The sequence below is a fragment of the Carassius gibelio genome, chromosome B25, assembly GCF_023724105.1.
Source record: "Carassius gibelio isolate Cgi1373 ecotype wild population from Czech Republic chromosome B25, carGib1.2-hapl.c, whole genome shotgun sequence".
Lineage (NCBI taxonomy): Eukaryota > Metazoa > Chordata > Actinopteri > Cypriniformes > Cyprinidae > Carassius > Carassius gibelio.
This window is the reverse complement of record NC_068420.1, coordinates 6,917,532-6,939,638: the sequence shown is the minus strand read 5'-3', so window position 1 is coordinate 6,939,638 and position 22,107 is coordinate 6,917,532. Positions and strand designations below refer to the sequence as shown.

Here is a 22,107-nt window from a genome sequence, read left to right as displayed (position 1 = left end):
AATTATATTGTTTACGATGTAAGTCACTTTGCATTCACGCTGTTAATGGCTTTAATCTAACCCGGACATTTACATTTCGCAATCACACATTTAACTACCCTAGCTAACCCAGAACTGGTTTGTCCACTTTGCAGCCCCCAACAAAAAAAAAAAACCTGGTACAGTATGTGTCACTGGGTTAAAATCAAATGATAACTAAACATACACAGCTTTAGCCTACATCAAAACATGTTGGAAACGTTCGTATACATTGAACATCTCGTTACAATCTAGTGTTCAGTCGCAGTTAATTACTTTGTCATTTTGGTCAAGAAGTGCATTCTAAATGCAATGTAATTACAATACGCAAAAACGCATGTGAATAAACTTACTTTGGCCAGTACAACGCTGTTTTCATCACCTGCTGTAGATGGAACCAGCCACAGCAGAAAGCCTCGTAACTTTCCAAAGACTTGTGGCTTTTAAACTCCTGCATTGTGTAGTAATTTAAACCAAAAACAATATAATTCCCAATGTCCATATGTGTGCATGGAGGTAAATGGTCCAGGTCTCTGTGCCGCTTGAGAGCTTCTCCAAATACGCTGTTTTGCACTTGGTGTAACCTAAAAAAAACTGTATTCCATTGTTCCTATGTTTTCCATATGTATCGTGTGAGATACTGCAGCAGTTTTTAACGCAGCAGTAGTGCAGAATTGTGAGAACCTCCTCTTAACAACACATGTAAACAATCCTGTTTCGCCGCCGGTATCCTTCCAACATGGCGGAGACCGTGATATCGAGGGAGGGGCTTTGTGCTATGACGACAACTTCTCATTCTAAATAGATACCCAAGATTTCTACTTAAGTAATGTAACGAAGTATTTTTGTACTTCGTTACTTGACAACTCTGTTCAGGGCCATGCATCAGGGGCCCCTACATAGCCAGAATCACGAATCTCGAGGTCCTATGAGCCATTGTCTATGAACAGGGAATGTCCCACTAGCCAATTAATTGTGTAGCAGTTTGATGAACACAAAGTACCTTTTTGGGGATTTTTTTTTAGAAGTGTGCAGGCATGCCCAAATTCGACAGGGGTGTCAAGGGGACACCCCGGAGCCCTGTACAGAAAGTGCAGGTCAATCAGAGGAACTTTGCTTGGATGTCACAAACCGGCCAAAGGGATGCTGGCAAGGGTCAGTGGATCACGGGTGTGTTTACAAGTTTAGTAGGGAAGCTGACAAATAAAAGGTAAGCAGGACTATTCACTTCCCTCACTGACCACTACATGTATCTAATGGGCAAATGGGCATTTAGGAAGTAAGCAGGCCTGGTCATTCTAGAGATTGATAGGCAAATGGGCAGTTAGGAAGTAAGCGGGATTGGTTATAGCTAGCATTGCATAGCTGGCTCTTTTACTGTGCTGCACTGCACCTAAGTTGATGCTGTCGCTTCTCATTCAAACAATTCAGACAAAATGGCATTCAGTGCCATCTTATTCATCTCACTCAATAGTTGGCTCTGGGGCCTGTTCTTCGTATGTCGCTAACTCAGTTAGCTGGATTTGAATGTTGACAATTTGGCGTGATCTTGGATCATTTGGTTCTTCGAAGCTCATCCCGGAGCTGCTGTCATTGCAACAGGTCCATAAGCTTATTTCATGTAAACAGGATTAGATCTCTTCTTTTCAACCAGAACTAATATTCAAAAAAAATGTCTGCTACCACCGCTACTTTATTACAACTTTATTACTATTATACTATTAACTATAAACTATTATAAACTATTATAAAAACTATTATAACTTTATTATTTTAGTATCGTACTGATCCAGGGACAATAATTTTAAATAATAATCATTAAAAAAATATATTTAAAAATAATATAAAAATGACATGTAGTCCATAACAGCCTAATATAGACACAGCCAGTTTTACTCACTGAAATATTCATAATTGTATTAGAGTCTTACACACATGGTATACAGATAATAGGGTCGTGCATTATTTTGAGTGATGACTGCTATTATAAGAGTGGCTTGATGGAGTGCAGGGGCCCGTTCTTCGTACGTCGCTAACTCAGTTAGCTGGATTTGAATGTTTACGATTTGGCGTAATCTTGGATCATTTGGTTCTTCGAAGCTCATCCTGGAGCTGCCGTCATAGCAACAGGTCCATAAGCTTAAACCTGCTCGGGAGCAGGCTTATTTCATGTAAACAGGATTAGATCGCTTCTTTTCAACCAGAATTCATACTCAAAATATGTCTGCTACCACCGCTACTTTATAACAAGAGTATCGTACTGATCCAGGAACAATAATTTAAAATAATAATAATAAAAAAAAAAAATGTACAAATAATATAAAAAATGCTGTGTAGTCCATAACAGCTTACTATAGACAGAGCCAGTTTTACTCACTGAAATATTTATTTGTCATAAAATTATTGCTTCATAATTTTATTAGAGTCTTACACACATGCTATACAGTCATGCATTATTTTGAGTGATGACTGCTATTATAAGAGTGGCTTGATGGAGCGCAGGAGATACAGATAACATGATATTGACCCTTAAGAAACTTTCATTAATGCTGTCACGTAACAAATCTGTCCAAATATAAAATGAAATGAATAGATCATTTCTACATTGAAATAAAAATGTAAAGACTGCATAATTGAAATAAAAATGTAAAGACTGCACAACTATTATAAATTGCGAATCTAAATAATTGGTAATCATTAAAAAATTCTAATAAAATAAAAACATGTATCTATTATCTGTTTCATGTATCTATTATAACATTTATGTAGTTTTGTTTGCTTGACTGTTTCCTTATAAAAGTCCAGAAATTTGTCAAGTTTTTCGTCAGGTGTCGTTTTAAATCATATGACATCATTACATTGCCGTCTTGCCACCAACCAATCGCTGCACTGCTGATCATGGTTTCGAGTATCGATACATATCCCCCTTTTAAGCCAACACATGAACGCGCAATTATCTCAGATAACTCAATCCAGCGATACTAATCATACACAACAGATGTGTTCGAAGAACCCAATTAGCCGGATCAGGATTAGCACAATGATATCATCTTGGATGTGTCATTTGATCTCGGATGTAATAAGCGACATACGAAGAACAGGCCCCAGGAGATGCAGATAACATGATATTGACCCTTAAGAAACTTTCATTAATGCTGTCACGTAAAAAATCTGTCCAAATATAAAATGAAATTAATAGATAATTTCTACATTGACATAAAAATGTAAAGACTGCACAACTATTATAAATTGCGAATCTAAATAATTGGGAATCATGAAACAAATTATAATAAATTAAAAACATGTATCTATTATCTGTTTCATGTATCTATTATAACATTTATGTAGTTTTGTTTGCTTGGCTGTTTCCTTATAAAAGTCCAGAAATTTGTCAATTTTTTCATCGGGTGACATTTTAAATTATATGACGTCATTACATTGCCGTCTTGCCACCAGCCAATCGCTGCACTGCTGATCATGGTTTCGAGTATCGATACAAATCCCCATTTAAGCCAACACATGAACACGCAATTATCTCAGATAATTCAATCCAGTGATACAGTGATATCATACACAACAGGTGGGTTCGAAGAACCCAATTAGCCGGGTCATGATTAGCTCGATGATATCATCTTGGATGTGTCATTTAATCTCGGATGTAATAAGCGACGTACGAAGAACGGGACCCTGTCTAAAATGCCATTTGTTTGTGCAGCTTTCCAATCAGGCTTCACTATTTTGGAGAAACAGTGTTTCCCCTAACAAAGCATACTGATGCAATGTTTCCCATTTCTGTTATCTCAGGGAACCTGTGTTATGTTAGTAACCAGAGCATTATTTATTATTAGTTAAACTGATATTTTATTTTTATTGCCATTTTTGTAGCAATTATAAGAGTCATATTTAAATTTTTATGAATATAATATGCATATCAGTGCTATGAAGGGTGTCAACTCACTCATCTGTGATCTGATGTCATCTCTCTGTTTTTTGATCCTCTTCATTCGTTCATCTGCTCTCTCTTCCTCTGTTCTTCTTGTCTCCTTCATTTCCTGAAAAATCTTTCTGTCTATTTCAAAATAGCAGCAATCATTTTGTGCCACTGTCTCCTCAATCTTCTCCAGCAGCTCCTTGATCTGAGTGTGGTCACTCCTGTTCTGATTGTTGAGAACATGATATCTGTTCCCACATTTGTCCAGCAGCCACTGGAGATCCTGTCCTTCACTCTCAATGTGCTGCTCTATAGATGTGTCTAACAGAGAGTCTCCATGAGTGAACAGCACTATAGTGTGACTCCAGACTCTCTCACCCAGAAGATCCAGATGACCCTGCACTGCTTTTCTCTCTGTCTCTTTAAATCTACAGTTTGCACGTATGATCAGTAGTACAACATGTGGTCCTGAAGGACACAGAGAAACACTGAGCAAAATCTCCTGTTTCAGTAACTCAGGACTCTCCTCTACAGGTAAGTTTATCCACCATCCTGGAGCTTCTATGACAGTGATGTGTCTGTCTGCTACTTCTCCATGTCTCCTCACGCACTGAGCAGATCTCTTCAAGTCAAACTCCTCTCTGCCCAGGATGCTGTTTCCTGTTGAACTCTTACCAACAGCTCTATGACCCATTAACACAATCCTCAGCTCTGAGAGATGCTGGGCATCACCTGGATCCAAGAAAAAAAACACAACACACTTATCCAAAATATACTTTACTATATTTTGCTCAATATACTGTAGTAAATTAGCTGTTTTCAGAGGGGAATTGAATCTGAATATTAAAAATTTGATAGTTTACACTTTATCAACTGTACATCCAATGAGATGTTAACATCAGTATATCTTAACAATTTGGATATTTGTATTATACCTGGCCACTGGTTAATACATGCTAGTGATAATTTATAAGCTACGAGCTAGGTAGCAAGACCTGGGCAAAGTTTTAACAAAAAGTGAAACTTGTATATTATATTCATTCATTACACACAGACTGATATATTTCAAATGTTTATTTATTTTTTAATTTGATTATTATAACTGACAACTAAGGAAAATCCCAAATTCTCTATCTCATAAAATTAGAATATAACTTAAAACAATACAAAGAAAGGATTTTTAGAAATCTTGGCCAACTAAAAAGAATGAAAATGAAAAGTATGAGCATGTACAGCACTCAATACTTAGTTGGGGATCCTTTTGCCTGAATTACTGCAGCAATGCAGCATGGCATGGAATCGATCAGTCTGTGGCACTGCTCAGGTGTTATGAGAGCCCAGGTTGCTCTGATAGTGGCCTTCAGTTCTTCTGCATTCTTGGGTCTGGCATATTTTTTCTGGCATAGATTTTCTATGGGGTTAAGTTCAGGCGAGTTTGCTGGCCAATTAAGAACAGGGATACCATGGTCCTTAAACCAGATACTGGAAGCTTTGGCACTGTGTGCAGGTACCAAGTCCTGTTGGAAAATGAAAACTGCATCTCCATAAAGTTGGTCAGCAGCAAGAAGCATGAAGTGCTCTAAAACTTCCTGGTATATGGCTGTGTTGACCTTGGACCTTAGAAAACACAGTAGACCAACACCAGCAGATGACTGCAAACCATCACTGACTGTGGAAACTTTACACTGGACCTCAAACAATGTGGACTGTGTGCCTCTCCTCTATTCCTCCAGACTCTGGGACCCTGATATCCAAAGGAAATGCAACATTTACTTAAATTAGAGAACATAACTGTGGACCACTCAGCAGCAGTCCAGTCCATTTTGAAGCAAGACACTTCTGACACTGTCTGTTGTTCAAGAGTGGCAAGAGTGCGTAGTGGTTCTTGAAGCACTGACTCCAGCTGCAGTCTCCTCTTTGTGTATATCCCCCACATTTTTGAATGGGTTTTGTTTCACACTCCTCTCCAGGGTGCGGTTATCCCTATTGCTTGTTAACTTTTTTTTTTTACCACATCTTCAGCCAGCCTCTTTTGCAATGACCTTTTGTGTCTTGCCCTCCTTGTACAAGGTGTCAATGGTCGTCTTTTGGACAACTGTCATGTCAGCAGTCTTCCCCATGATTGTGTAGCCTACAGAACTAGACTGAGAGACCATTTAAAGGTCTTTGCAGGTGTTTTGAGTTAAATAGCTGATTAGAGTGTGGCACCAGGTGTCTTCAATATTGAATATTTTTACAATATTCAAATTTTCTGATATACTGAATTTGGGATTTTCCTTAGTTGTCAGTTATAATCATCAAAATTAAAAGAAATAAACATTTGAAATATATCAGTCTGTGTGTAATGAATTAATATAATATACAAGTTTCACTTTTTGAATGGAATTAGTGAAATAAAGTTTTTGATGATATTCTAATTATATGACCAGCACCTGTACAGTTCTTACTAGTAAAAACTAAATTGGATAGCTCTCTATTTAAATTGTTACTAGTAAGAATGTAAGGTTCAATCCCTGGCTCCACCTGACCAAGTGTCAAGGTGTCCTTGAGCAAGAAACCTAACCCCAGCTGCTCCCAATGAGCTGGATGGCGCTTTGCATGGCTGATACCACCACCGTCGGTGTATGAATCAATGGGTGAATGTGAGGCGCTTTGGATGGCCATGGGTCTTTTGAAAGCGCTATGTAAATGCAGTCCATTTAACATATAAGTGTATACTCAGAAATTTTCAACTCACTCATTGGTGATCTGGTATCATTTATCTGGTTTTCCATCCTCTTCATTTGTTCTTTATTTCTTCATTTGTTATCTGTCTGCTACTTCTCCATGTCTCCTCACACACAGAGCAGATCTCTTCAAGTCAAACATCTCTGTTCTAAAGACAGTGTTTCCTGCCAAACTCATGGCAGCTAGTTTATACCCCATTAACACAATCCTTAGCTCTGAGAAACATTAGGCATCACCTGCAACAAATAAAGAACAAAATACAAACGTTGTCCAAAATCATGCAAAAGTATTCACATATATTAAAAAGTAACATGCTCCAGTTCACTTAATGGCCACAGATGTCCTTAAAAACAAGGATTTTCTGATTCCTACTTACTGTATAGTGAACATTGTATATAAAAAAAAGCTTTTCTAAACTCTGATACAATAGAACCAGTTGCTCGCTGTGAGGATGGACTGTTTCAAAATTCTCAAAACATTATAAACTGGTGGCAACAACAACAAATCAATTCCAAATATTTCATTAAAGTGTTATCAATGAAATGTAACCTACAAATAATTAATTACCATTAATTATCAAGGTTCTTTTATGAATAGTGCCATAAAAAGAAATGGCAGCTGTAGGGCAGGGTTATTTTCTAATTATTTTCCTTTTCCTTAATTTCCTTTTTTTTAAATCTCATTGTCAGTTTAATTGAAAATAAAAACCATTAATTAAAGCCATTAATAATAATAATAATAATATTGTTATATTACATTTATTCATATATTTACATTTAATCATTTAGCAGAAGCTTTTATCCAAAGCGACTTACAAATGAGAACAATAGAAGCAGTCAGGTCAACAAGAGAACAACAACAGTATACAAGTGCCATATATATATATGAAAGACAAGAAAAGAAGGAAAAGTGCTAGTATTAGTTGGTTAAGTGCTGGCAGTTCAGTCTTTAGATGTTTGTTGAAAATGAGTAAAGACTCAGCTGTACGAATTGAGATTGGGAGGTCATTCCACCAGCTGGGCACAGTCCAGGAAAAGGTCCGTGACAGTGATTTTGAACTTCTTTGGGATGGCACCACAAGGCGTCGTTCACTTACAGAGCGCAAACTTCAGGAGGGCACATAAGATTTAACCAGTGCAGTGAGTTTGTTTATGTTGGTGCCGTGCCAGTTGTCGTCTTATAGGCAAGCATTAGTACCTTGAATTTGATGCGAGTGGCTACTGGTAGCCAGAGTAACGTGAGCTTTTTTGGCTCATTGAAGACAACCATCACTGCTGCATTCTGGATCAATTCCAGAGGCTTGATAGTACATGCAGGAAGGCCCACCAGGAGAGAATTACAATAGCCCAGCCCAGGAGAAAACAAGAACTTGGACAAGAAATTGAGTGGCTTGCCCTGATAGGAAGTGTCTAATCTTCCTAATGTTGTATAAAGCAAATCTGCAGTCGTTGTAGCAATGTGGTCTGTGAAGCTTAACTGATGATCCATCACAACTCCTAGGTTTCTGGCTGTGCTGGAAGGAGTTATGGTTGACGAACCCAGCTGTAAAGAGAAGTTGTGATGAAGCAATGGGTTAGCTGGAATCACCAGGAGGTCTGTCTTCGTAAGGTTGAGCTGGAGGTGATGGTTATTCATCCAGCTAGAAATATCCCTCAGACAGGCTTAAATGTGGCATTCAGAAGTGTCACAGCCTCGAAGAAAAAGCTCTTCCTGAGCCTACTAGTGCGAGAGCATAGGCTCCAGTAATCAGGGGAGTCATGCATTCATTATTTTTGAGGGTGCACATTGGGGGGGGGGGGGGGGTATTAGTCATGGTTGTCATGTGACACAGCAGCTAAGATAGCACTGTATAACTGATATAGGCTTATGTTTTATTTATTTATTTATTTATTTTTCCTTTTTATTCAAAACAATTCCAAAAATGTTTAATACATCAGGAAATATCTTGATTCTCAAATATGTGTAAGTAAATGTGTGACATAATCAAAGAAGATCTGCGACTTGACTTATGGTGCATTCAAGTCATCTCGTATAGATCATATTTACGAATTGAATGCACATGAATGCCACCACAATATCGTAAATAGCAGTGGGGAGCTCGGGATTTTCTTTAAGCCCCGATCTGTACGAGTTGGGGGCGTGTCAGTGATTATGGCGGAATACACAATACTTAAAGGTATTTAGCTGTGATATTGTCAGGCTTTTCTAAAAACAGCGCAGTAAGTCAATTGACGATGCATAATTATAATATAACAATGCAACTTGTAACAATAAAGTTGGCAGTGGCTTCATAAATTAATTTAAAACATTAAAAAACAAAGTATACCTAATGCACATTTTTTTGTTCTTCTTTTCTAGAACAAGAGTTTAAGAACATTGCTGTATTTTTGTGTTATTAATTAAGAGAAAGTACTCCACCATCTTGCTCCGACGAAAGTGACTTGAACGCACATGCCTTCGTAAGCCAACTTCCCACCTCGTGCGTACGAACTTCCCAGGAGGACTTGAATGCATAGACAGTAAAAGAAATGGACACAGCGACCCCATTGGATTCAACAGAGACAAGTGAAGTCAATTATGCTCAGTACTTTCCAGTTTCGGTTTTCAATCCGATCAAGTGTTTACATGTCTTCTCGCTCGGATTACAAAAGGAATAAACCACCCGGATCGGGCCAATTCAATCCGATTGACGTGTTTACATGTGACTTTTTCATTCTGATTGTGCTTCTAGTCCTATTACGTTTGGATTAGTAGTGTCCATGTAAAAGAGTATGTAATCTACTCGTGCAAATCGTTGAATTTACGTTTGCTATGTATGCGCAATTATTGTGTTTGAATGTACACGAGTGTAGAATTTGTTGAACAACATTTATAAAACTTTACCTCATCCATCAAATCCATGATTTATCTGTAGCTGCCGTCAGATGCAACTTCTCATATATTTCATTCATTATATGTACTTTACATTTAAAAGGTCAATTAATAGTTAAAATGTTCAGAATAATCATTAGAATAGATAAGTAATATATTTTTGTTAATACATGTCAATTAATTTCATATTATTCAGCTAAAACCTTAGAAAAGGGGGAATCTATTTATTTTTTATTTTGTTCCGCTTGGGAATTATTTAAATGTTGCTATCAGAATTGTTTCCGGTGCACTACCTGTAAGAAGAGCCGCACGAGGTGCCGCATTAGTAACACATGTCTGTAAGAGTTAAGCCATAAGTGGTGCTAAGAAGAGATATCAAGTTTTTGTTTAAAGGAAGCTGTAACCCTCCAAGTTTATTCCTCTTGAGTCAGAGAGGCCAATGAGGTATGTGTTTTATCTAGGGATGCACCGAAATGAAAATTCTTGGCCGATACCGAAAACCGAAAAAGAGAAAACCAAGGCCGAAAACCGAAACCGAAACACCGAAAGAAATTATGCCAATTATTAGTACCATTGCATTTATTGCTATGACCGTGTACTAGCTTTACTAAAATTAAGACATTGCAATTGCATAAATTAATATTAAAGTTTCAAAGATAATTACAATTTAATAATTTATAAAAAAAAAAACATAAAAATACATAATTACAAATGATGCAAATATTTATTAAGCACATTGCAACAATGCACAGTATAAAATAAAATTCAAACTAAAAATGTATCCCACTCATGTGTATATTTAATAATAATGTACAGGCCTACTGGCCTGCAGAAAGGTTTTAAAATGAACAGTTCTCTCATAAAAACAAAGTGCATTTAGGTGAAGTGCATTTGAAATTGTTCTCTGTAGGACTAGAAAGTGCATCACTTCTCCAGTATAGGCAAGAAGGTTGTCTCTTCTGGGGATGGGGACTTCAGACAGTTAACCATCTAGCTGTTGTGTGTGTGTGTGTGTGTGTGTGTGTATGTGTGTGTGTGTGTGTGTGTGTATATATATATATATATATATATATTAGTGCTGTCAAAATTAGCGCGTTAACGCATTCGATTAATTTGAAATATTTAACGCGTTAAAAAAAAATAACGCAATTAACGCGGTTGCAGTTTTTTTTATTTCCAGTTGTGGCCTATGTGTGTTCAACGTGCAAAGAAATATGGATAAGACCAAGGAAGGACTTTTAGACGGAAAGTTTCAGTATAAAACTCTGCCGGATTACTCTTCAGTCTACCACAAGAAACATTATGACTGTATGACTGTAACAGTGCGTAAATCAGACCTTTCTGTAACGCTAACGTTAATAAGCTTAAACGAAAATAAAGAAATAATTGTGTAGCGGAGTATTTTTTGTACACAGTGCCGCGAACTGTCAATCACTCCTGTGCGCGTGCATCACTGTCCTCCTCGCAGCTGCAGCAACTTGCGCTCTCTCTCTTCATCAAGCTTTAAAACAAAAAGGGGACAAAAAGATCATATTATCTTTGTGCATAGGCTATAGATTAATTAGATAAATGAATATCTAAATTTGTGCCTTGCCGTCTACGGTATTTTTTTTGAACTTAGAAAAAAGATGCTGCAGCCAATGAACAGCCAGCGGGGGCTGCAGGACGACTCAACCTCCGCAGACAGTTTTTAATGTTTATCAGACAATAAATACTCAAGATTTTGCTTTAGTATAACTCACAACGAGTTTCACACACCTTCTCCGGCCACGTTGAGTTGTTGACACTTAACAGTGGGAAAAGCGACACATGCGCTATTCACTTGTATAACTTAAGGGTGAATGGGTAATGTAGTTTCTGCTCTGGGTGGGATGAATTAGGAAGCTTGCATTGTGAAGGGCGCTCTGAAAATCGGCAAAAAGATTAAAACCTCTAATAAAACAGATGTCCAAATGAGCGTACCGGTACGCTACAAGCACGTTCTGGGCGCACGGAGAGGTGGCGGTACGCTCAAGAGCTATATTTGGAAGTGGCGGTACTGAGTACCTGTGCATACTGGCCCACTTAAAGCACTGGCAATGACTATACTTTGGAATTTTTTTGCAGTCCACTTAGAATTCAACATGGAAATCATTTTCGTTTTTTATTGGCATTGATTGTTTTGAAATTCACATGGTACTTACATGCCTGTGTTTTTATTTCTGTAATAAATATGGCTTTCAAGCCAACAGTTAATTTGGAGGATATTGATGGTTTATTGCAGGTATGTTGTTTACATGAGAAAATCTGTGTTACAAGTTAAACAAAAATTCCAATAAACAATCATATTTTGAATTTAAATAGTTTCTTTGTCTTGAGTTAACATTAATTATTTACATTTTACATTTACATATCCAAAAAGTTTCAGTCTTTTAATTGCGATTAATCGCGATTAATCGCGATTAATTTTAAAAAATTGTGCGATTAATTAGTTAATTTTTTTTAATCGATTGACAGCACTAATATATATATATATATATATATATATATATATATATATATATAGTAGCCTAAGAACAAAATAGCCAACGTATTATTATTATTTGAGGCACTTTCTTGCAGAATTTCACTTAACATATCAGACAACGAGGGTGCATGCCACTCATCTGGTGCAGAGACGAGTCTTTTCTGCGCTTGGCGCTTCTCCGTCTCCACGCGGGTTCTCCGCATCCAGCGCGGCCTGGATCATTTCTCGTGCGCGCTGCCTTATTTCCGCATCCAAGTAATGGTTTTATAATGCGGATCAAGCACATTCGCGATGAAGTGCAGAGGATCCGTCAAGATCTCAGTGAGACGTGTGCTAACAGACTCTATAAGACTGTACTTTTCTTTGTTTTTACTTCGTGGTCCGTCTTAATCTCTTTGTTAGGAGACGCTTTAGTGCTGCGAATAAAGGAATACGAAGAGAGAGAATGTTCTCACTGGTGTTAAGTGAATGTCGCGTGGAGCTCGTGGTCTGCGTTATGCACGTGCAGGTCGCGGTTTCTGTTTGCGTCATCACAACATTTCGGCCGTGTTGTTTCGGTGATAAAAGTCTATCGGCCGAAAACCGAAAAAGTCATTTTCGGCCGAAAATTTTCGGTGGCCGAAATTTCGGTGCATCCCTAGTTTTATCGTATTAACTGGCTTCCGTATGTGAACGTTTGTTACGTGATCGTGTGTTATTGTATAATTAGCCAATTAAGCCCTGCTAACACACGACGTAACAGTTACGTAACGTACTGGTAATTTTTGGTAATTCCATGACTTACCAATTGACAACGTAACTACGACGTCGCATTCCCGTAATTTTATTACCATCACATTACCAACTCGCAACGTCGTCAGTACGTCCTTCCAACGTGACCAGATAACCAAGAACGTCCCAGACAGGTCCTCTGTTGGTAATATATTGGTAACTTCATGACTTACTGGCAACGTAACTACAACGTCGTATGCACGTAATATCATTACAATATTTTTTGTACGTTCTTTATATGCTCTCTGAGTATAGAGCTATTTAAAAAGTGTGATTAAACTTCAGACACAAGATTAAACGTTAAAGATAAAATATGTTTATTTTCAACAAGTCAGAATATGGACATGCTTTTAAGCTTTTAATGACGTGACATAGAGTCGCGCGCTTCCACAACTGACGCACCGCGCGCACAGTATTGACAAGAAAAGAGTTGTGAAACTTTCTATCTCGTATGGAGTTATAACGTGAAATAATGACACAGACTGGCTCATCATCTCATCTGCAGCAGAGACTGTTGTATCAGAAGGACAGCGCGTTTGTTTGACGCACTTTTCACTTCAACTGTGTCTGACAGGAGAATTTATCTTTCTGAGGTGAGTCTTACAATTTATAATAAATAAGTGGGTTGATAAAATGTATAAAACAAAGTAAAAACAAAAGTCTAACGTCGCTAAAACCTTTTTTTATTATTTTATTGTTTTTATTGGCCTTCTAGCCGTTGAGTTACCATGGCAACCGCGTACACATCAGCTGCTGGAGAGGAGAGGACTCGTCTGACATTTTCTCTGTTTGTCGTCAGTTATACCAAAGAAAAGGCCAACAATGCGACAGATTTGTTAAGTAACACGTTAATATTATCCACAGTCTACTTTAAGTACTTTTTATTAATATTTATACCTCTGTGATTATGGTATTTTTCTTGAAATGTCTGCTATCAAGTATTACGCTAGCATAGAAACATAATTAACGTTATAGCATATTAGATTTGAGCTCTTAATGAAAGTTTGGGCTTCTAATTACCTCTTATGCGTAAAGGATCGGTTTTGATTGCTTTGTAAATGTTTTTGATGGTAATTTGTCAATAGATAAATGAAGTAAAGTTAAGCTAATTAATTTAACCTAAAAGTCTGCACTGTAGAGTCTATCAGTGACGTCACTTGCGGTCTAAAATGGGCTGAAACTATTTCATACCACTGTTTCAAGCTTGTTCTGATTTATCATTGTAAACAAATATTGATAAAACATTTTTTACAGTGATTTCAGGAGTGTCTTAAAAACCCTCTAAAACAGAAGGGAAGTTCCAAGAAAATGTCTAATGGGAGCTGCTGACAGAGATAGAAAACACAGGTGATCCGAGAAAGCTTATTAAATAACTTGATATTTATTTTTTACAATATATCATCATGCATCTTTAAAATCTAAACATGTGAATTCCGGTATCTTAAGATGTTTTTGTATGTTTTCCATATTACTATTTTTCTTTTCTGCATTTCCCCTATTCTCTAGTTTGTTTATTTCTAATAAGGAGCTGGAGGCCGTGAAGATACAGATCCATGATATTGTGGAGAAGCAGGCCCAGCTGAGCGAGTGGAGAGCTGTGCTGGAAATATTCAGGGGTTGATGCTCATAAGTCCAGGGTAAGTATACAGCTAACCCTCCTACCACCTCTACTCTGTGTGGTTCTCTGCAAAGGCCCGGTGTACCCAAGACACGATCTTCCCAGCTGTCCTTCACCGTATTTAACAGTGTAAGACATGAACCAGGCCCTGGGCAACGACCTCTCTCCATCCGCCGTCTTCAGGATCTCCACCAGAACCTGATTCGCTCCACTTCGCGAGACAGAACACAACGCTGTGATCATCGGAGACTCCATCGTCCGGCACGTTCGTGCTATGTTAGCTGAAGGTAAAGTCCACACTCACTGTTTCCCTGGTGCTCATGTTCTTGATATTTCTGCACAGATTCCCGTGATCCTGAAGGGTGAGGGGAGCATCGGAGTGGACATGCTTCACGCCGGCGTTAACGACACAATGCTGCGGCAGACGGAGACACTGAAGAGAGACTTCAGGAGCCTGATCGAGACGGTGCGCAGCACATCACCTGCATGATGATCATCGTGTCAGGACCACTTCCCATATATAGACGAGGACATGAAAGGTTCAGCAGACTTTTTGCTTTAAACGAATGGTTATTGTCATGGTGTAAAGAACAGAAACTGCTTTTTGTTAATAATTGGGATCTTTTCTGGGAGCGTCCTAGGCTTTTTAGATCTCCTGTTGGACAACATCTCCAGGACACGTCGCTCCATATGACTAGTAAGCCAATTCTCAAATAACTGCTATGATGACTTTTGTTCTACACGCTCAAATAGAAGTACTTGTGTTGTCCAATCAATAAAGATTGTGTTTGTTCCAGTGTTAATTTTGATAGGCATTTTTGATTTAGCATTAGTCTAAACTCCACCAAACTACTGTTATAAGCATGAGCCCCATCAGACTGGTCGTGTCGGAGGTGTTTTTTTTAAAGAAATCCTCAATGATAAAATAAATATTTCATTTTTCTCTACTCCTTTTTCGTAGAACATGCATTTTCACATCAATTTATTAAAAGTAAAAAAAAAAAAAAACATGTTTAGGGCCCTATGAAATGTTTATTTTTTTCCCCAGCATATTATTTTTTTATTATTATTGTTAACCAATTCTGTATTTTAGCATGTCTTACTATTTGAATGCATAACACAACATAATTTATTCATTTTATTTTTTCTTAAAGGTAGCCTTACTGATATAGATATCATACCTCAAAGTGTAGTTACTGACCACTTCCTTGTATCGTGCATGCTGCATATTACTGAGATTAACTATATTTCCAAAATGAGCATTATGAATGTAACAGCCTTACATTACATTTATAAGAATCATTGTTAATGTTTGAATTGTATTTCAGGGCAGTTTGTGAAGACAGATAATCAGGAGAAGTCAGTTCTAGATCCACCCTCCACACCAGACCTCTCTCTCACAAGGATTGCTGTCTACTAGCATATTGTGTTCTCTTCAGACTTCAGGGGATGCAGATATTACTCAGGGACACGAACACTTGAATATTGAAAGAATAGAGAAAGTAAGATATATTATATATATATTTTGATATATTTTTGTGGCAGTGTGTACTGGCCATAATGCTGTATGATAGGTGTGAGATTCATTAAACTTGATTTGGTATAATACATCTGTTCATAAGCTATTGGATATTAATTTCAATTAATTATTTATAGTGGTTTGGTTAAGGGTGTGATTAGCTGATGTATTATTGGGGGAGCTTGTGATTAGTTGATGAATGTGTGCATTGCTAATGATAATATTTAAATGCAATGTGCTGAGTGCTTACTAAGACTTGCATGTTTGTGCATAATGTTTTGACCCTGGATGCTTACAGAAGGGTATAGATATTTAAAAATATGGAAATGTATTTATTATTAATATATCTCAATCTATGTGCTTCTGTTTGGGCTGAATGCTTTCATTCATATGTCGCTGTATATCCTGTTTTTATTAATAATCTGGGTGTATTATTGTTCATATTTGCTTGTTAATAAATTAACTGAATTCATTTTGAGTATTCATCATTCACAGCTGCTGAAACATCCTTTTAAATTAGTTTGGGCATATGAGGACATAAATTAGGTTCAATTGCTGCATGTCCGCCCATAGAATAATTATAAAAAAATGACCAACTGATTACCAGCACACGACCACCGGTCCGCGACGTTGCCACGACGTCGCAGTTACTTACTGGCAACGTCACAAAGTTACGTTGTGGCGACGTATACGCACCTTTCACTTTTCCGGTTGCCACGACGTAACTAGTTACGTCGCCACGACGAAACTTTGGTCACCAGATTACGTCGCAGTTACGTAACAGTTACGTAATGTTGTTAGCAGGGAGTGTATTTACTTGCTGGTGGAAATGTGCACTTTATTTATTCGTTTGTATGTATTTTTTTGTTTATTATTATGTGTAAAACATCTCTTTTAGAGGGTTAATTTAAGTTTGTGTATTTTCTTTCATAGTTCTGACGGCATTGTTGGGACATAAAAAAGGCTAAAAGACTAGCATGTACAAGACATGTTGAAGACTCGTGTCCAAATAAATGTCTGTTAAAACCAAGAACGACCTGAGCCTTTAATTCAACTCAAGGGGAGAAACATTATCTTTCCGTCTGATTGATGGCCGTCAGCGGTTGGGTAGAAGACAACAAACCCATCATTCCATGCTCCTTAGCGTCATCAAACCATGCGATTATTATTGTTTTGGAAGTGCGCCCTCTAGTGGCAGGTCCTAAAACCTGTACATTTAAGGCTGTATTATAGATGGAAATTTTATATAAACCTGCGATTGTTTCAATAATGACAAATGGACGACTATTAGCCTAACTAAAAAAATCATACGTGGGGGCAGACCTATTAAATACCCTCTAGACAGAAGCTTTTTAAGCATTTTATACGTATTTGCATAAATTCTGCTTTCTGAACGCTCCGTAATGGAGAGATGCCTTAACAAAGATTTTTCCTCTGAAAATACAAAAACGAAATTGAATTAAAATTGTTATTTTATGTTTTGAGAATGGCCAACCCTTCTCTTCAAGATAATGTTGCTTCTGGTTTGTGCATTTTAAATAGTCTGCTACTACTACTACTACTACTACTATTACTAACAATAATAATAGTCTCCAAAAACTCACATCTGTAATGCATGTGTGTTCCCAAATCTAAAATAGCCTATAAAATATGTTAATAGATGGATAGTTTACTGATGTCTGGACTCTGTTTGGGATTTAGAAAAACATAAAGTGATGGTTCAATATATTGGTTATGCATAGGCTACATTCTGTGAGAATGTATATTTCATAGTCTAATTTTTTTCTTTTAGTTAAGTGTAACGGAAACAGGTAAATTTAGCTCAAAGGGAATCATTTAAGATTTTAAAGGGAATTTGAACAGAATCGCTGTTTCAGTGAATTTCACTGTTTTGTTTTTAAAAAGCAGACTAAAAGCCCGCATGACTGATAGCACAAGCAAGGCTAGAACTAAAAGCCAGATTTCATGGTGTCCTAGGTATTTAAAGTGGCCTGTTGGCCACACCTCAAATGTTGTCTTGACCAATCAGATATTCTCATGGCTCAGGGGTATCATAAATCATTTGTTTATCTTACCAAGCATGTGGTCCGAATTTTCCTGCCTTGCAGGGTCTAATTTTGGACATGATTCCTATAGCACGAATACGATACATGGGACAAATAAATTATTGTCAGGGCTAATTCAAGCAAGAAGATTCGATCACACACATACCAAACACAATTATAAATCGTTATGCCATAGCTATGCCATAGTTATTAAAAAAAACATACACAATAAGTGATTATAACATGATAGTCAAATGTGGGGGTTACACATAAATGAATATGGAGTGATGCGACTGGACTGATTGACAATAATTGTTCTAGTGGTGTTAATGTTGAAAGCTGTTGTGTGCACAAGTTGGTTGGTCATCTTGCTTGGTTCTTGTGGCACTAGAACTGATTTATGACTTCCTGAGGAATTCGGCTCGTGTTCCAAACAGCTTTGATAGACTCTTTAATTTGTCTGGTTCGACTCATTTCTGTTACATAAGGCAACTTCATCTGAAATTAAGTTATTTATATAAATAACTAATAAACTATATTGCGCTATATAGTAGTCAATATTTGAAGTGGATCTAACCTTTCTTTAAAGTTGTCGTCAAAAACCAAAATGATGCATCCTGTCTAAACCTGCTCACCAAGTTTAAAACCCTCATAAGACACTGTTAATATGAAAGACCAAGAGATTCTCACCTTTATTTCGACACCCACAAGCTATACATAACTACCCCCCAAAAAAACAACCCCCTCCATCTGAACTGAATTCGGTCTGTTTTTTGGTGGCGAGGAACAGTTCATGTTACAGGGTTGAAACATGACTGCACTCACAGAAGCCGTATCTACTCTTTTTATTCATTATTTTCTCGCAGCCCATATTATTATTTTCACAAGACCATAAAAATAACAATTTATCAATTGATAATTAATCATTATTTTGTGATCATAGCATTTGAGGAAGGCTTTAGGACCAAGCAGAATCCTCTGTCAGCTGCTCCTGCTTCAAAGCACGTGGGACTCGCGCAAACTGACCTAACATTTAGCAAGGCAGGAAAACATTCAGGCTGCCTGAAGGAAGACGTATTTCATTGTAAGGTAATGCTATTAAATAGAGAGTTGTTAAATAGAGAGAGACTTATCCACTTTTATTATTCTATCATATTATACAATGATCATCACGTTTCCAAAATTCATGACAATACTTAATAAACAATGAGTAATAAATAACACTTTAAATTCAATATTAATTCTTTCAAATTTCAAGAGTACCACTGAAACACTAATTTATCATCATCATTCACAAAAATAAAATCTGCATTTATACACCACTTTTTTATAAAAATTAACATATTATTGTTCATTTTATAAAATTCATACTCTATTTTAACTCTGGACTCTACCAAAGCTTTGAACAATCCTACTATATTAATTCTTTTGTCTTCATTTTCAATTTGATATGCTTTCCAAATGGTTAACTTCGCTTGCCCAATTAAAAAATTGGAAAATGTGCAGGACTCACTTTGAGACTTCATATATTTAACCCAAAAATAAATACCGTTTTTGAAAAATTCCAACCAAAACCTCTAAATAAATTTTCTAAGAGATCCAAAAGAGGTACAATTCTATAACACTCAGAAAAAATGTGAAAAACAGTATCTGATACATTACAAAATTTGCAAACTGAAGATGTACTAAAGTTACACTTAAACAAAAATGTTTTTGTTGCTAAAGCACAGTGCAAGATACGCCACTGTAAATCTCCTGATCGTTTGGGCAATGGACTTTTATAAAATAAACGCCATGAAGGTAATTGAACGTCAGGGACAGATAAATAACTCCTCCATTTTGTATCCGTCTTATTTTTAAGTTGTTCACGAAATCTTGACTTCACACAAGCTATATACAAAAGTCGCTTACTGCTTTCTGAAAAAGACATATGTTGAAGTTCTTTTAAGGAAAGAAGTTGTCTCTTATCTTCATTATCCTGGCAATTATATGGTGTTACAAATAATTCAGGAAAAACCATTTGATTTGAACCATTAACAAAATAATCTTCAAGAAACTTATTAAATGATATAGGAAATGATGATTTTAACTTGCTTAAAACATTCTTCACTATCCTTTCTGACTTCTTACCCATTTGTTTAGTTATTTCTAGTGCTGAAAACCATGTACTATGTTCGGTGTCAACTAAATCTGCCACTTTTAAAACCCCCGATGAAATAAAAGTGTTAATTCCAACATTTGGCAAGTTAGACGGATGACATAGCCATGAGTTATGAAATATTGGTTCTTCAAGTCCAAAATGGCTCTCTCTTTCCATTTCAAAAATATTCCATGCTCTTAATACAGACTGGTAGAATCCATTTATACCCAGAGCTTTGACTGCATCATTAGAAATAAGTAATAAATGTCTATCAAGTCCCATTTTACTAACTGCTCGTAATGCTGCTAACCCATACATAATCCATGGTTGTGGATCAGTGTTATACAGCAGTTTTTGAGCTGATTGTAGTCTCATAGCTCTCCATTTAGCGGTTAGATCAATGAGACCCTGACCACCCTCAAACACAGGTACATTCAGAATCCCTGGATGAACCCAATGATGGCCTCCCCAGAAGAAATTCACAAAATGTTTCTGGAGTAGCTGTAAAAGTCCAGCTGGAGGGTCTAAAACAGTCAGTCGATGCCACAACATTGAAGCAGCTAAGTTGTTTATCACTAAAACTCTTCCTCTACATGATAACTGTGGCTGAATCCAGTTCCATCTCTTCAATCGTCCTAAAATCTTTTCAACCACTCCATCCCAATTCCTTGTCATATACTGCTGAGTGCCAAAAAAGATTCCAAGGATATTCAATCCCTCTGTGTTCCAGTGGCACTGTTGTGGGAGATGAGGTGGAACTTCTTCCCGCCACTGGCCACAAAGTAATGCTTCCGTTTTGTTCCAATTTACCTTCGCTGAAGATGCTTTCTGAAACCAGTCTAGACACTTCCTCAACTGAAAAATGTCTTCTTGAGATCTTATTATGACTGTAACGTCATCAGCATAGGCAATAAGCCTTACTACAGTAGTTTCCGATATACTGGGATTGAGGACTGAAATACCTTGTAGCTTTTCTCTGAGAACTCTCAATAAAGGTTCGATGGATATTGAATACAAAAGTCCTGAGAGGCTACATCCTTGTCTTATGCCTCTACGCACAGGAAAAGTTCTAGTTAGTGTTCCGTTTAACTTCAACATACTAAAAACATCTGTATAGAGTATCTTGATCCATGAAATGAACTGTTCTCCAAAGCCAAAAGCTGATAAGGCATTAAAAAGGTATCCATGATCGACTCTGTCGAACGCCTTTTCCTGGTCAAGGGATAAAAGGCCCACATCAAGTCCATAAATCTCAGTAAAATGCAATAAATCTCGCACAAGAAAAAGGTTATCAAAAATAGAACGTCTTGGAACACAATAAGATTGGTCTTTATAAATTATTGAAGCCATAACATTTTTCAAGCGGTTCGTTAATGCCTTTGAAAGTATTTTATAATCTATCCCTAAAAGGGAGATAGGGCGCCAGTTCTTTAAAAGTCCTAGATCTCCTTTCTTTGGGAATAGCGTAATTATTGTTCTTCTACAACTGAGAGGAAGTAGTCTTGATTTTTCACATTCAAGGAACACGGAGTACAGATCTGGTCCAATCAATGACCACAAAGCCTTGTAGAACTCTGAAGTCAGTCCATCCAATCCTGGAGATCGTCCCACCGACTGCTGTTTAGCAGCCTCGCTCAACTCTTCTAGTGAAAGTGGCTTTTCTAATAGTGTCTTCTCTTCTTCCTTCAGTTTTGGAGTTCCAGTAAGAAAATAGGCTGTCGCTTCGGAATCACAAGGTTCAGCACTATACAATTCTTCATAAAAAGACAAAACTTGTGAAGTAATTTCTCTCTTATCGGTTGTCTCCCTTCCATTTGATAATTTAAGATGACTTATTGATTTCTTGTCTTGGACTTTTTTCTCTAAAGCAAAAAAGAATGATGTTGAAGAGTCCATGTTGTTGAGCTGAGTAAATCTTTGTTGTACTATTTTTCCTTGATCTCTTTCTTCATGCAAGTTTT

General features: G+C 37.1%; 1 protein-coding gene and 1 long non-coding RNA gene across 7 annotated transcripts in view; one reads left to right on the top strand and one right to left on the bottom strand.

Annotated features, from left to right (window-relative positions):
- The window catches only part of LOC128014586 (GTPase IMAP family member 8), an 88,037-nt gene that overhangs the window by 58,289 nt on the left and 7,641 nt on the right, over positions 1–22,107 (bottom strand). For all 4 annotated transcript variants that reach the window (XM_052598256.1, XM_052598257.1, XM_052598255.1 and 1 more), the window contains exons 2-3: positions 6,687–6,912; positions 3,977–4,681 (exon numbers count right to left, since the gene is read on the bottom strand). In XM_052598256.1, the coding sequence (XP_052454216.1) occupies positions 3,977–4,681; positions 6,687–6,732 (751 nt within the window). In that variant the 5' untranslated portion in view covers positions 6,733–6,912. The remainder of the gene's footprint in view (positions 1–3,976; positions 4,682–6,686; positions 6,913–22,107) is intronic.
- LOC128014620 (uncharacterized) lies at positions 12,776–16,433 on the top strand. Of its 3 annotated transcripts, none has more exons than XR_008183588.1 (4): positions 12,776–13,417; positions 13,540–14,171; positions 14,331–15,139; positions 15,771–16,433. It is a non-coding gene; the product is annotated as an uncharacterized LOC128014620 (long non-coding RNA). The 3 variants fall into 3 exon arrangements; XR_008183589.1 differs by having other exon boundaries at positions 12,776–14,171; positions 14,331–14,461; positions 14,571–15,139; XR_008183586.1 differs by having other exon boundaries at positions 12,776–14,171.